At 44.2% G+C, this 16,729-nt stretch overlaps 1 protein-coding gene across 4 annotated transcripts in view; it reads right to left on the reverse strand.

The window, feature by feature from the left end:
• The window catches only part of LOC106569448 (ATP-dependent chromatin remodeler CHD8), a 29,691-nt gene that overhangs the window by 1,227 nt on the left and 11,735 nt on the right, over positions 1-16,729 (reverse strand). For all 4 annotated transcript variants that reach the window (XM_014140805.3, XM_014140806.3, XM_014140808.3 and 1 more), the window contains 14 exons: positions 15,906-16,062; positions 15,730-15,819; positions 15,510-15,613; positions 15,265-15,388; positions 15,072-15,147; positions 14,714-14,988; positions 12,820-13,052; positions 2,698-3,357; positions 2,481-2,593; positions 2,071-2,298; positions 1,758-1,853; positions 1,429-1,572; positions 1,175-1,282; positions 957-1,061 (listed from right to left, as the gene is read on the reverse strand). In XM_014140805.3, the coding sequence (XP_013996280.2) occupies positions 957-1,061; positions 1,175-1,282; positions 1,429-1,572; positions 1,758-1,853; positions 2,071-2,298; positions 2,481-2,593; positions 2,698-3,357; positions 12,820-13,052; positions 14,714-14,988; positions 15,072-15,147; positions 15,265-15,388; positions 15,510-15,613; positions 15,730-15,819; positions 15,906-16,062 (2,513 nt within the window). The remainder of the gene's footprint in view (positions 1-956; positions 1,062-1,174; positions 1,283-1,428; positions 1,573-1,757; positions 1,854-2,070; positions 2,299-2,480; positions 2,594-2,697; positions 3,358-12,819; positions 13,053-14,713; positions 14,989-15,071; positions 15,148-15,264; positions 15,389-15,509; positions 15,614-15,729; positions 15,820-15,905; positions 16,063-16,729) is intronic.

The raw sequence follows: 16,729 nt of genomic DNA on the forward strand, positions 1-16,729 counted from the left end.
TTTATTTCGTTGTGTCGCAAATCACACTCTTTACGGCAATATTTTTTGTCAATTGGACAACGCTTTGTGTTCACGTGTGGAAGGAAATTCGCAACACAAGCTTGGAGGACAGTGAACTTGACACAGAGCTCGTACCTAAAAGAGGGGCTACTTCGGTTGTATGGACGTGGTTTGGGTATGAAGTCTGACACGGACCAGAAAACCGTCCTCTGCAAAATATGCCGCAGGCCAGTCCCGACGACAGGCTCAAACCACTAGCATCTTTTACCACCTACGTAAGAATCATGTGAAACAGTACAGAGAGAGAGTCTACGGATGAGACCCAAAAAAGTATGTGCTCAAAACAAACCCCCGACTCAAATGTTGCACGAGGGTTTTGCCTGCGGCACACCATATGGCAAAGAATCACGAAGATGGAAGGAGATAACAGCTGCAAAGACATGGCCCCAATTTACACGGTCGAGAAACAGGGGTTTCGTGAGTTGGTGCTAACACTCAACCCAAGGTACCAAATGCAAATTGATAAGACACATATTAATGCCAAAATAACATGCAAAACAGGCAAGCCCCCCCACCCAAAATAAATAAATAAATATAGACAGATAGATAGATAGGATGAACTATAGTTGAAGTGTTTTCTATTTACCTTTAGATTTTATACATTAATATTTTGTTACATGCTTAATTGAACATTTGCACAAAGGTTCTAAATAAAAGAAATAATCAAATATGCGTAAGTACCTTTTATTTGTTGAGTATAATTCAAAATGTAATAAGAAATAGGCCTTTACATGTGGTCATTTTATATAAACTATTTACTCATTGAATTTACAGAAAATGTGCTATATCGTGATTTGTATCGTTATCAGGATTTGAAATGACCGATATCAGGATAGGAGATTTTGGCCATATCGCCCAGCCCTAACGTGTGCTGTAAATAAGTTAAGGGTACTCACAGAGCTCTGGACCATCTCAGCCCATTCTGGTGCCACTGCACAGTCAGGGTTCTCCTCCAGAAACTCCCTCAGATCCTGCAGCATAGGTCCATACGCAGCCCCAACCTGAATAAAAAGGAAAGGAAATCCACCCTTAAGCAATCAACATCCACAAATAAATAAATATTTGACCGAGGATCCCAATGCACCCATGTAATTCATCCTTTGCCATTTCTCACCTTCTTTCCTGTCCTCATATCAATGATCTTAACCTTCTCACTGCCCGACAGTGCTGCGGTCTTCTCAGTCCTCTTCTTCCTCCTCCTCCTCTTCCGGTTCACAAGAAGCTGAGGGGGGGCGAGACACAGGAGACAGTCACCGTGAAAATCTCAAATGATACTGTATTTCTCACAAAGTGCAGTACTTCTGGCCAGAGCTTCAATTGAGACATAGGCAGAGACAGACATGGACATAATCTTCCAGGTAAATCTACCTCCAGCATGTCTCCCTCCACCTCATAGTCTGGGTTCTCTTTCAGCCAGTTGGGCAGGTCTCTGCGGCGAGGGGCTCGCTCCCCACTCAGCACTGTGCCCGTCATGGCATCGACCACCGGGACCGCTCCATCTGGATCTGACAACTAGGTGGAAGATTATGAATGAGGCATGATAAATGCAAACATTACATGAATGTTTGAGTACGCAGATTTCAGAGTTTGTTTAGTTAGTTTTTGCGAGTTTGTTTCTTTGTCTGCACATCTGTGTATTATGAGCAGTCTTAACCTCTGACTATGAGAATGTGCACTAGTATTGTATATATGTGTACTTCTTGGTCCCTACGCTTCCTGCGTCCGCTCCCCTCTCCCCCTGACCCATTGGACATCAAGGCATGCTTAGAGAAGGTCAGCTTCAGCCCCTCCTCCTAAGAGAGTAGGACAGTAAAAAAAAGGGGGATGGAGAAAGACAGACAATTTAGTAATTCCATCTGTACTTCAGTCAAAGAAGCTTTATCCCAATGTACTTCAATGGCTTAAAAAGCTGAATCAGGTGTTATTACTGGGCTAGAACAAAATACTGACCACTCTGTGGGTCCCCAGCACCAGAATTGATTAAACTTTTCTGTGTTCCTCTCATCTCACCTTCAGGAGTTTGACAGTGAACTCAGATTCCTGTCCGTCTGCTCCTTCTCCACCGGGCGTGCTGTTGCCTTTCCGCATGAGCCGTGCAAAGCTGAGCTCATCCCCTGCCCCTAGGTCGTCAGAGCCTGGGTTGAGCTGGGCGTCAGAGGCATTGCGCCGCCCTGTTGGCCACTGCCCAGACAGCACCAGGGTACAGAGGCTGTCCAGCCGGTTTATCAACACACGGTCCTGAGGGAGAAACCAGCCAATCACTCCACCAACACAACAATCCCTTCTACTGTACAGTTCATATTCAACTTCCTGTTAATACTGTATTTGAAGTACTAATGTGCAAGCAACCAGATCATCCACATATCTGGATCCATCCATACTCTATAGTTGCAGACTGTACATGTCCCCCACCTACATACCTTGGGCCAATCAACCCTGAAGGGGTCGGTAAGGGACTCTGGTGGCGCGCCATCTTGAGATGGAGTCATTGAGAGCAAGCTGTTCTCCCCATCTTCCTCCATCTTCAAAGCAGCTGAAAACAGAATTAAAAAAAAACATCAATGTGTGTTCAACCCCATCAATGTGTGTTGTCTTATCTCAATCCTCACACTTCGATATCACTCAGTCCGCACTCACCTCTTTCCCTCTCTGTGTCACTGTCGCCACTGTCGTCAGAGCTGCCTGATCGCTGGGAGGAGGTAGACGAGCCAGAATCAGAGTCCGAATCGGAATCAGAAATCCCTCCTACACTTCTTTCTCCTTTACTTCCTCCACTTCTCGGCCCTCTCCCCCTGCTCTTCTTCCATCCCAAACCGGTCCGGGCTCGGCCCTTCCCATCGGGACGGGAGAGGGGTGTGATCTGGGTATCTGAGTGGCCGAGAGCCTCAGAGGCTCCAAGGATGCGGGACTCCTTGTCCAGACCCTCATCTTCTTTGACGACTGAGCCCTCCTCTGCCTGTGGTTGGAGGGGAGTGGCGGGGGCGGGCTGGTTCTGCTGGTTCTCGAGGTAGTCGTGGCGGGCCTGGCTGAATGAGAACTGCGGGTCGAGGAAGACCGAGAGCTCAGTGCGGCTGACGCCGTGGAGGGCGGAACCCAGCATGAGCTCCCGGTCATGGGCTGGAGTGTTCCACCAGGCAGGCAGCTCGGAGCTGGGCGGGGCCAGCAGGAGGAGCTCCTCCAGAGAAGGGTGAGGCAGGACGTGCTCACGGAGACGGCGCAGCAGGCTGATGCGGTACAGGGTGCGAGAGGCCCGCTCCTCAGTGATTGGGGCCAGAGACTGGCCCAGCTCTGAAGGGTCTGGGGACGGAGAGAGGGGTTAGGGACCTGTCTCTCTTCAGATCTACCAAAATATTAAACACCATGCTTTAATATACACTGAACAAAAATATAAAAACGCAACATGCAATAATTTCAAAGATTTTACTGAGTTACAGTTCATACAAGGAAATGAGTCAATTGAAATCAATTCATTAGGCCCTAATCTATGGATTTCACATGACTAGTGCATGGATCAGAAAACCAGTCAGTATCTGGTGTGACCACCATTTGCTTCATGCAGCGCGACATCTCCTTCACATAGAGTTGATCAGGCTGTTGATTGTAGCCTGTGGAATGTTGTCCCACTTAGGGATGTGGTGGTCATGACATTTTGTCAGCCGGTGATTGTCAAGCAAATAACTGCCGGTTTCACGGTAATTGACCGTTAATTAACAAACACATTTAGCATCTCCTGACTTCCACACACAGCCTACAAACCACTGATGCAGACCTTTGGAACTTCTATATTTTAAAAAGTCGAATAGATCCATGAAATATAGTCTACACCTTCACAATAAATCCATTATTTTAGACAGGTCTAAAGAAACATGATATGAAGAAAATGTAGTCTATTTCAGAAGAACAGAATAGTCGGAGTTGTTCTAATGTTATGCTCCGATCTGGCTATGCCATATGGCTGTAGGCTACACTCGTTCATTTAGCAGACAAGATTTGCATAGAATTCCATGGCATTATTTTATAATATGAAGAATACAATTGAACATAGCATAATAAAATAAAAATAATTTTTTTTTAAGGAGTACGCATATGCAGCTATTGCGTGTTGAACGCTTAACAAAGAAACAGGTCCTCTATATGCTTAATTTAGAGTTATTTATCCAACTTTAGTTGTGATACAAACGTTGGGCTATATGTTTATATTTCTATTACATTCGAAGGCTGCATGAAGCAACTAACGAGGATTTGAAAAAAGTCGCATGAAAAGGTATGAGCTCTGCTTTGTTTTTTCCTCGTGCTGCACACACTTCAGTCTCTAATTCACAATTTGACAAGCAATTGATAATGCCTTGAATTTCCCGGCGGCATCAACCTTTGTGTGGACGTAATGCCCCTTCAAAAAAATCCATGCCTTTTGCAGCCAGTGGCCGTTGTGTCATTGGGCTGAATATAATAATTAGAATTCCCTTCTCCTGGCTGCATGCTCCGAAGCACCTCTCACTCACATGGCTCTCTCAAATAGCTAAATTCTAAATGCCCGTCACGTGATAGGGTCTTTCTCAAATGCTACAAGTGAAGACAGACACATCAGGGATGCAACTGCGCGCGTCCTTATTCAATTCCGAGGTGCATATTGAAGATATTGGAAGAACTGTCCACATTTACTTTGTCAGCCAACAAGATGAGTAGGCCAAAAGAACAGCAAAAGCACTAGCCTATATCAATCTAATATTCCCCGTAGTACCAAGAGCAACCAGGATGCCTGATTGCTCTTTAAAAGTGCTTTCCTCTCCATCCCATTCAAAAAATGTACAACTACGAACAGATATAGCCCTTGGTTCATCCCAGACTTGACTGCCCTTGACCAGCACCAAAATATCCTGTGGCGTTCTGAATTAGCATCGAATAGCCCTCGCGATATGCAACTTTTCAGGGAAGTCAGGAACCAATACACTCAGTCAGTTAGGAAAGCTAAGGCTAGCTTTTTCAAACAGAAATTTGCATCCTGTAGCACTAATTCCAAAAAGTTTTGGGACTTCATAAAATCTTTGAAAGCCAAGTCAACAAACAGATCACTGACCATTTCGAATCCCACTGTACCTTCTCCAATTTGCACTCTGGTCATGGGTGCACCTCAGCCACGCTCAAGGTCCTAAACGATATCATAACCGCCATCATCGACCTGGCCAAGGCTTTCAACTCTGTCAATCACCGTATTCGTATCGGCAGACTCAACAGCCTTGGTTTCTCTAACGACTGCCTTGCCTGGTTGACTAACTACTTCTCAGATACAGTTCAGTGTGTCAAATCGGAGGACCTGTTGTCCGGACCTCTGGCAGTCTCTATGGGGGTGCCACAGGGTTCAATTTTCGGGCCGACTCTTTTCTCTGTATATATCAATGAAGTCGCTCTTGCTGCTGGTGATGCTCTGATCCACCTCTACGCAGACAACACCATTCTGTATACATCCGGCCTTTCTTTGGACACTGTGCTAACAAACCTCCAAACGAGCTTCAATGCCATACAACACTCCTTCCGAGGCCTCCAACTGCTTTTAAATGCAAGTAAAACTAAGCGCATGCTCTTCAACTGATTGCTGCCTGCACCCTCCTGCCCGATTAGCGTCACTACTCTGGACGGTTCTGACTTAGAATATGTGGACAACTACAAATACCTAGGTGTCTGGTTAGACTGTAAACTCTCCTTCCAGACTCACATTAAGCATCTCCAATCCAAAATTAAATCTAGAAATCGGCTTCCTATTTCGCTGCCAACATACCCTCGTAAAACTGACTATCCTACCGATCCTTGACTTCGGCGATGTCATTTACAAAATAGCCTCCAACACTCTACTCAGCAAATTGGATGTAGTCTATCACAGTGCCATCCGTTTTGTCACCAAAGCCCCATATACTACCCACCACTACGACCTGTATGCTCTCGTTGGCTGGCCCTCACTACATATCTGTCGCCAAACCCACAGGCTCCAGGTCATCTATAAGTCTATGCTAGATAAAGCCCCGCCTTATCTCAGCTCACTGGTCACCATAGCAACACCCACCCGTAGCACACGCGCCAGCAGGTATATTTCACTGGTCACCCCCAAAGCCAACACTTCCTTTGGTCGCCTTTCCTTCCAGTTCTCTGCTGCCAATGACTGGACCGAATTACAAAAATCACTGAAGCTGGAGTCTTAGATCTCCCTCTCTAACTTTAAGCATCAGCTGTCAGAGCAGCGTACCGATCACTGTACCTGTACACAACCAATCTGTAAATAGCACACCCAACTACCTCATCTCCATTTTGTTACTTATCCTCTTGCTCTTTTGCACCCCAATATCTCTATTCTCTACTTGCACATCATCATCATCATCATCATCATCATCATCATCATCATCATCATCTGCACATCTGTCATTCCAGTGTTAATGCTAAATTGTAATTATTTCGCCTCGATGGCCTATTTATTGCCTTACCTCCCTACTGTTCTACATTTGCACACGCACTGTACAGTCGTGGCCAAAAGTTTTGAGAATGACACAAATATTAATTTTCACAAAGTCTGCTGCCTCAGTTTGTATGATGGCAATTTGCATATACTCCAGAATGTTATGAAGAGTGATCAGATGAATTGCAATTAATTGCAAAGTCCCTCTTTACCATGCAAATGAACTGAATCCCCCAAAAACATTTCCACTGCATTTCAGCCCTGCCACAAAAGGAGCAGCTGACATCATGTCAGGGATTCTCTCGTTAACACAGGAGTGAGAAATCTCTGTCATGCTGATTGAGTTCGAATAACAGACTGGAAGCTTCAAAAAGGAGGGTGGTGCTTGGAATCCTTGTTCTTCCTCTGTTCACCATGGTTACCTGCAAGGAAACACGTGCCGTCATCATTGCTTTGCACAAAAAGGGCTTCACAGGCAAGGATATTGCTGCCAGTAAGATTGCACCTAAATCAACCATTTATCGGACCATCAAGAACTTCAAGGAGAGCGGTTCAATTGTTGTGAAGGCTTCAGGGCGACCAAGAAAGTCCAGCAAGCGCCAGGACCGTCTCCTAAAGTTGATTCAGCTGCGGGATTGGGGCACCACTAGTACAGAGCTTGCTCAGGAATGGCAGCAGGCAGGTGTGAGTGCATCTGCACGCACAGTGAGGCGAAAATTTTTGGAGGATGGCCTGGTGTCAAGAAGGGCAGCAAAGAAGCCACTTCTCTCCAGGAAAAACAGATATTCTGCAAAAGGTACAGGGATTGGACTGCTGAGGACTGGGGTAAAGTCATTTTCTCTGATGAATCCCCTTTCCGATTGTTTGGGGGCATCTGGAAAAAAGCTTGTCCGGAAAAGACAAGGTGAACGCTACCATCAGTCCTGTGTCATCCTGAGACCATTCATGTGTGGGGTTGCTTCTCAGCCAAGGGAGTGGGCTCACTCACAATTTTGCCTAAGAACACAGCCATGAATAAAGAATGGTACCAACATATCTTCCGAGAGCAACTTCTCCCAACCATCCAGGAACAGTTTGGTGGCGAACAATACCTTTTCCAGCATGATGGAGCACCTTGCCATAAGGCAAAAGTGATAACTAAGTGGCTCGGGGAGCAAAACATCGATATTTTGGGTCCATGGCCAGGAAACTCCCCAGACCTTAATCCCATTGAGAACTTGTGGTCAATCCTCAAGAGGCGGGTAGACAAACAAAAACCCACAAATTCTGACAAACTCCAAGCATTGATTATGCAAGAATGGGCTTCCATCAGTCAGGATGTGGCCTAGAAGTTAATTGACAGCATTCCAGGGCGGATTGCAGAGGTCTTGAAAAAGAAGGGTCAACACTGCAAATATTGACTCTTTGCATCAACTTCATGTAATTGTCAATAAAAGCCTTTGACACGTATGAAATGCTTGTAATTGTACTTCAGTATTCCATAGCAACATCTGACAAAAATATCTAGACAATGAAGCAGCAAACTTTGTGGAAATTAATATTTGTGTCATTCTCAAAACTTTTGGCCACGACTGTACATAGATTTTTCTATTGTGTTATTGACTGTACGTTTGTTTGTGTAACTCTGTTTTGTCATACTGCTTTGCTTAATCTTGGCCAGGTCGCAGTTGTAAATGTGAACTTGTTCTCAACTGGCCTACCTGGTTAAATCAAATAAATAAATAGGTGACCTACTCTATCCTGTGCGAGAAATATATATTCCAAACATAGTCGGACAGTTATGGGATGCGATAGATCCCAAATTAATACAAACACTAGCATCAAAAAAACTTTTATACTCAATTAGGCTGACGCAACAGATCAGAACGTTTAGTTGAACATTTTTGATAAACTCAGAAATGCGCACACGGCAGTAGGCTATATGCGGGAAAATTCCAAAATGCAATCAATTAGCTGGAAAACACTATTCTCAAGTGACTGGAAATGCGATTATGCATGTAATGCTTTTATTTTTTTTTAAAGGTGCCTTTTTATGGCGAAAATCCTCCCCCAAACTTGAAACTCACACGCTGCGTATGTATGCCAGTTAGGCTCTACACTCGTTGTAAAGCGGATTAAATGTGCTTCATTTTAAGAAGTTATTTGGACATTTCAGTTTTGAATCAAAACATATAGGCCTTTGGGCTAGGCTACATGAGGTGTTCGACTACGATCTGAAAAAGTAAAAAAATGGCATGCGCTGTTTCTTGCGTTACTGCACACAAACTGGTCATCATTCACAAGTGATAGGCTAATGTTATCACCCATCAGACTATTCTTGATTTAATCTGGTCTTTACATGTACTAAATCATATAAGTATGAAATTTGTTTTGATTTAGAATGGATCATTATCATGCACCCGTCTCGAAACAGGGGCAGGGGAAAACATTTATATAAAATGTCATCTATGCACTTAAATTGCGAATGGAGGACGCTTTTCCCGCGGTACAGTTTTATGCCAGCCAGGTAGGCTATACTCATGTTGTAAAGAGAAGCAATGTGATTAATATTAGGAAAGTTTAAAAATAAATAGTAGGCCTAGCCTCTAAAAAGGTGATGGATCCTTTTAAGAGAGTACATCACTGTTTTCTCAAGCAATTGCATAGCCTATAGAAAATGTTACGCAAAATTAGCTGTCATGAAGTGTTAGATTAGATTTTCGATAACATTTGCATTGATGTCAGAGTGATTAGAGAGACAATAGAGTGCTGAGTACCAGGCAGTTAGCAAGTTTGGTAGGCTACTAATGACCATCAGCAGCATCATAGCTTGGAGAAGCCCAATTACCGTGACTAAACAGTCAGGTGAGATTTGACTGCCGTCGTGGTGTTATTACAGTCACCTTAACCTTAACAGCCCTAGTCCCACTCCTCTTCAATGGCCGTGCGGAATTTCTGGATATTGGCGGGAACTGGAACAGGCTGTCATACATGTCAATCCAGAGCATTCCAAACATGCTCAATCAAATCTTACATGCGCAGAATACAACACCTTACAGTGAAATGCTTACTTACAAGCCCCTAAGCGACAGTGCAGTTAAAAAAATATATGGGTAAGAAAAATAGATAAAAGGAACAAGTCATTAAAGAGCAGCAGTAAAAAATAACAACGGGTGACATGTCTGGTGAGTATTCAGGCCATGGAAGAACTGAAAAATGTTCAGCTTACAGGAATTGTGTACAGATCCTTGCGACATGTGGCCGTGCATTATCATGCTGAAACATGAGGTGGAGCTGGATGGATGACAAGACAAGGTGTCTCCGGACCTCGTCAAGGTATCTCTGTGCATTTAAATTTCCAGCGATAAAAAGTGTTTGTTGTCAGTAGCTTATGCCTGCCCATACCATAACCCCAACGTTGACGTCAGCATACCACTCGCCCACACGACGCCATACACGCTGTCTGCCATCTGTCCGCGACAGTTGAAACCAGGATTCATCTGTGAAGAGCACACTTCTCCAGCGTGCCAGTGGCCATAGAAGGTGAGCATTTGCCCACTGAATTCGGTTATGACAGCGAACTGCAGTCAAGTTAAGACCCTGGCACGCAGATGAGCTTCCCTGAGACGGTTTCTGACAGTTTGTGCAGAAATTCTTCGGTTGTGCAAACCCACAGTTTCATCAGCTGTCCAGGTGGCTACCAATTGCACGCTCCCTCAAAACTTGAGACATCTGTGGCATTGTGTTTGACAAAGCTGCACATTTTAGAGTGGCCTTATATTGTCCCCAGCACAAGGTGCATCTGTGTAATGATCACACCGTTTAATCAGCTTCTTGATATGCCACACCTGCAGGTGGATGGATGATCTTGGCAAAAGAAAAATGCTCACTAACAGGAATGTAAACACATTTGTGCACAACATTTCAGAGAAAGAAGCTTTGTGTGTGTATTGGAACATTTCTGGGATCTTCCATTTCAGCTCATGAAACCAACACTTTACATGTTATGTTTATATTTTTGTTCACTGTATTTGACTGATTTAAAAAGGTAGACAACGATATGACGTTGACGCAGAAAGTAAATAGCACAGTGGCTGAATTTCCACAATAACTAAGAGCGTTGAAGCGCAAGGCTCAACTTCTCCTCTGTTTGGGTTCCGTGGCTACCATGCTGTACAGAGTAGAGGTCAACCGATTATGATTTTTCAATGCCGATACCGTTTATTGGAGGACCCAAAAATGCCGATACCGATTAATCGGCTGATTTTTGAAATTGTATTTATTTATTTGTAATAATTACAATTACAACAATACTGAATGAACACTTATTTTAACTTAATATAATACATAAATACTATAAATTTAGCCTCAAATAAATAATGAAACATGTTCAATTTGGTTTAAATAATGCAAAAACAAAGTGTTGGAGAAGAAAGTAAAAGTGCAATATGTGCCATGTCAAAAAGCTAACGTTTAAGTTCCTTGCTCAGAACATATGAAAGCTGGTGGTTCCTTTTAACATGAGTCTTCAATATTCCCAGGTATAAAGAAGTTTTAGGTTATTATAGGAATTATAGGACTATTTCTCTCTATACCATTTGTATTTCATATACCTTTGACTATTGGATGTTCTTATAGGCACTTTAGTATTGCCAGTGTAACAGTATAGCTTCCGTCCCTCTCCTCGCCCCTACCTGGGCTCGAACCAGGAATACATCGACAACAGCCACCCTCGAAGCATCGTTACCCATCGATCCACAAAAGCCGCGGCCCTTGCAGAGCATGGGGAACAACTACTCCAAGTCTCAGAGCGAGTGAGGTTTGAAACGCTATTAGCGCGCACCCCGCTAACTAGCTAGCCATTTCACATCGGTTAAATCAGCCTAATCTCGGGAGTTGATAGGCTTGAAGTCATAAACAGCGCAATAGCTGCTGGCAAACGCATGAAAGTGCTGTTTGAATGAATGCTTACGAGCCTGCTGCTGCCTACCACCACTCAGTCAGACTGCTCTATCAAATCATAGACTTAATTATAACATAATAACACACAGAAATACGAGCCTTAGGTCATTAATATGGTCAAATCCGGAAACTATAATTTCGAAAATAAAACGTTTATTCTTTCAGTGAAATACTGAACCGTTACGTATTTTATCTAACGGGTGGCATCCATAAGTCTAAATATTCCTGTTACATTGCACAACCTTCAATGTTATGTCATAATTACGTAAAATTCTGGCAAATTAGTTCGCAACGAGCCAGGCGGCCCAAACTGTTGCATATACCCTGACTGCGTGCAATGAACACAATAGAAGTGACACAATTTCCCTAGTTTAATATTGCCTGCTAACATGAATTTCTTTTAACTAAATATCAGGTTTAAAAATATATAGTTCTGTGTATTGATTTTAAGAAAGGCATTGATGTTTATGGTTAGGTACAGTCGTGCAACGATTATGCTTTTTTCACAAATGCGCTTTTGTTAAATCATCCCCCATTTGGCGAAGTTGGCTGTCTTTGTTAGGAAGAAATAGTATTCACACAGTTCGCAACGAGCCAGGCGGCTCAAACTGCTGCATATACCCTGAGTCTGTTGCACAGAACGCAAGAGAAGGGACACAATTTCCCTAGTTAAAATAAATTAATGTTAGCAGGCAATATTAAGTAAATATGCAGGTTTAAAAATATATACTTGTGTATTGATTTTAAGAAAGGCGTTGATGTTTATGGTTAGGTACACATTGGTGCAACGACAGTGCTTTTTTCGCGAATGCGCTTGTTAAATCACCCGTTTGGCGAAGTAGGCTATGATTCAATGATAAAATGAAATTCAAATGATAAATTAACAGGCACCGCATCGATTCAAGCTAGATAAACTAGTAATATCATCAACCATGTGTAGTTAACTAGTGATTATGTTAAGATTGATTGTTTTTTATAAAGATATGTTTAATGCTAGCTAGCACCTTACCTTGGCTCCTTGCTGCACTCGCATAACAGGTAGTCAGCCTGGCACGCAGTCTCCTTGTGGAGTGCAATGTAATCGGCCATGATCGGTGTCCAAAAATGCCGATTACCGATTGTTATGAAAACTTGAAATCGTCCCTAATTAATCGGCCATTCTGATTAATCGGTCGACCTCTAGTACAGAGTGAAGTGAACCCGTGCGCACACGCAGACACTGTTTGTGACTGTGTGAGAGCGAAGTCTTGCATCTCGCACATCTCAATACATGCGGTGCGGCTCGTGGCAACATCATTTTGCTGAGTCTACCTTTAAGTGACTACACACTTTATCAACACCTTGACTGTAATAACACTTGATGTCGTTCTGACCTTCTCCGCGGGCGGGCCGCAGGTTGCACACCCTCCGGCACATAGCCATGAAGCAGCGGAAGTAGCGGCTCAGACTCTCGTCAGTCTTCTTTTCTAGACGGGCAAATGTCCGGAAGCGAGCCCATTCCAGTTCAGCCTCTTCCCCCTCTGGGGCATCTGCCTCTTTCTTTATCCGCTCCACACCGAACGTGGACACCACACGGTAGAAGTCACACTCCTCTCTACGGGTCCACCTAGCAAGGAGACAAAAGACTGATGGTTAAAGTAGTAAAACACTAAAAACTCACTCCCAATTTTATACCAGAATGTACGGTTAAGGACAGTTCGAAATTCACATTACCCTCCCTTTGTACTGTAAAAAAATAAATAATCTCACCCTCCTTGATTTAACATTGACACCATATTTATAATTATATTACATTTATGCAACACATTTTCCACCAACAGGTTGTGCCAATGCACCACACACAACCAATAAGTGACACATCACTGCATACTGATTATAGACTGAGCGCTTCATCATTGTCTGCATTTTCAACACCACAATCAAATGAAGTATGTCAATCTCGACAAACAGAAAATACATCCCTCCCACTCAGTATCGGCTCGACACTCTTCGATGTCTCTTTCCATTCATCGAATGGCTGGTGCGCAGTTTGGATGCTGGAATTATATTAGTGGATGAATGTGCACACTTAGCCTACAGGAGACTTTTGAAGTAGCCTAATCAGATTAAAACATTGTGACTGGTTGTGTTTATACCACATACAAAAAGATAATACATTTTAAAAGTTAAATGAAATATTTGGGTTATACTGAAGCGTTAGGGTCGAGGAATAGCTGCTTGGATCGGAAAGGAGGCAGAACGCTCGTGATAATACTTGTAATAATACTAAAAACACTAAAAACACCCTTTGTAGAAGACCAATGTAGTAAACGGCAGGACAAGGAAGTGAAACCGGGTCACTAGCGTAAAAGCCAAACACCCTGCATCGTGCCAATAGAGTTAACCCACTTCGTAGGAACTGTATCATGGCTCATATAGCGAGGATTGTGATGGTTGATAGGACCTTTGAAAGCATGTCCCAGCCCAGTTTTAGTCACAGTACATTTGTGTTAGTCTATCAGTGTTTCTGTACTGCACATGGCAGAGTATGCAAAACAAATGTGCCCCCGATTGATATAAAATCATCATGATATCATTCTACTACTTTGCAGTCAACATTTAACTGGGAAGGTTTTTGGGGAAAATCATTGAAAATGACTAGAAGCACGCATTGCTGATTTTATAGAGCCGATAAGCTATAGCTATTTTACCTTTAGAAATGTTTACTTCAGGCTGACTACAAGTATCTATTGAGTTGCAATGTACCATAAATTGAATGTCCAAATCAACTTTAAGAATCTACAAAATCCGTTACAGTATGTTACATTTGTATAGCCTTAACAAGATCAATAGGAGACCTTTGTCACATCTTAAAAGTTATTTCATGGACAATGGCCTCTCCACTGCCCATCAGCTTATCCTCTATGTTCTTGTGGATTTATATTGAAAATTGGTTTTGTGTTTGATATGATTGCTAGTTAACCTATTGCAGATTTGGACAAACAATCCACCTACCACTATTGTCACATTGGATAGAGGGCAGAATAGAGTTGACTGCATAGCAAGCATGCTGAGAAGTGTAGTACATAAGCGAAGTATTGATAGGGGAGGAGCATGCAAGCATGTAACATTCGGCTATAAAACCTTCCGCTATTCTGGACCCCCAACCCAGTAAATTTCCAACTGTCCCTTACACCATACAGACACATTAAACAAACATAACAACTGTACCTCAGTTTCAGGACACATATGCTTGCAGAGTTAATAGCTGAGGGTAGTAGTTGGTACCTCTGTTGGCGTTCCTGGCGTGCAATCTCCTTCAGTTTACTGGCCTGCTCACACCTCCTGCGCCTGCGGTCGCCCTTCTCTGCTGCCTCCACCTTCAGCTGCTCTCTCCTGTAGCTGCGCTGGTATGCCGTGATCAGACGCCGGAGCCGCGCGGTAAGTGATGAGCTGGTCGGCCACTCACAGGCTCCGGACTGGCCAGAGGGCGGCCCCTTGGTTTTAACAGGTCCTGCCTTGTCCTCGACACAGATATCATCATCCATGTTCAAGGAGTCAGCCTGGGGGAGAGGGATTATCATTAATGTCAACAATATTCTGCAACCAAAATCAATCAATGAGAATAATAAGCACTGATTCACACCTCCTCGTATAGGTCTTTGGTGTGCCTTAACGCAGGCTTGAACTCCGGGTCTTCAGAATACTTGTCATCGTCTCCTCTGGGGGAATTTTTGTTTTCAAGTTAATGGTGGTGAGGCCAGTTCTAAATAATTCTGTAATATATAGTTAGCGGGTTGTTTGGTGAGGTGGTAATAAGATTAGCCAGTGTAGCTCACCCGTCTCCCAGCTCTGCGTCTGCAGAGTGCTGCTCAGCATCAATGGCCTGGTCGTCAGGGCGACCAGCTCTCTCCAGGAAACAGAGACAGTCGTCGGCACGCATAGTGGTGTACATCTCATACCCTGGAGCAACACACTGGAGTTACTACAAAACACACTCACTAAACATCACGTTCCTACTGATAAACAAGATATTCTTGACAAGTAAACAAACTCCTAAATACTTTTTCACATTCACACACACCATGTTTGAAAACTCCGACGAGGAGGGAGCGGTCTGCCTCTGTATCCCACCATCCTGATGGCACCTCAAGCTGCTCCATCTCAGGCATCCAGATGTCAATATCCCTACGAGGACACAGACAGATGGATTCAGTATACACCTGAGAGTGTGTGTGCGTGTGTAGACGTATGTGTGCGCGCATGTGTATAGCAGATAACAAGGATTTTTAATAGGTTGAGACCTGGCATCAGATCCTCTCAGCACAGAATCAGCATGTTCTCCAATGACTTCCTGTCTCAGGTAGTACAGCATACGTACTCTCAGCAACACCCTGACGACGAGGAAAGGGTTAATGCTCTGACACTGAGCACAAACACTTCAGTACTCTCTAGAGGTTGAGGGTGAACACACACTGACTTGTTGCACTGGTGCTTGAGATGTTTGCGGTAGCTGTCGTCCAGAAGCAGGGAGTCGGGGTTGTACTTGCGGATCCACTCCACCTTCTGAACATCAAAGGAGCTCTGAGCCTTCACCCTCTTCCCCTTCCTGCCCCGAGGAACAGGGATGGACAAACCTAGACAGAGAAACACATTGAAACATACACGCAGGACCCTGGAAGGCAACGCTAAAGGGAGAGAAAATACATTAACACAAACAGTTATCCAAAACAGCAAGAAATATTTAGACAATGGGTTCAGTCCGTACCAGAGTGGTTGAGGAGTGTGTGGGGTTCAGTCCGTACCAGAGTGGTTGAGGAGTGTGTGGGGCTCAGTCCGTACCAGAGTGGTTGAGGAGTGTGTGGGGCTCAGTCCGTACCAGAGTGGTTGAGGAGTGTGTGGGGCTCAGTCCGTACCAGAGTGGTTGAGGAGTGTGTGGGGCTCAGTCCGTACCAGAGTGGTTGAGGAGTGTGTGGGGTTCAGTCCGTACCAGAGTGGTTGAGGAGTGTGTGGGGCTCAGTCCGTACCAGAGTGGTTGAGGAGTGTGTGGGGCTCAGTCCGTACCAGAGTGGTTGAGGAGTGTGTGGGGCTCAGTCCGTACCAGAGTGGTTGAGGAGTGTGTGGGGCTCAGTCCGTACCAGAGTGGTTGAGGAGTGTGTGGGGCTCAGTCCGTACCAGAGTGGTTGAGGAGTGTGTGGGGTTCAGTCCGTACCAGAGTGGTTGAGGAGTGTGTGGGGCTCAGTCCGTACCAGAGTGGTTGAGGAGTGTGTGGGGCTCAGTCCGTACCAGAGTGGTTGAGGAGTG

This window comes from Salmo salar, chromosome 14 (genome assembly GCF_965601325.2).
Source record: "Salmo salar chromosome 14, fSalSal1, whole genome shotgun sequence".
Classification (NCBI taxonomy): Eukaryota; Metazoa; Chordata; class Actinopteri; order Salmoniformes; family Salmonidae; genus Salmo; species Salmo salar.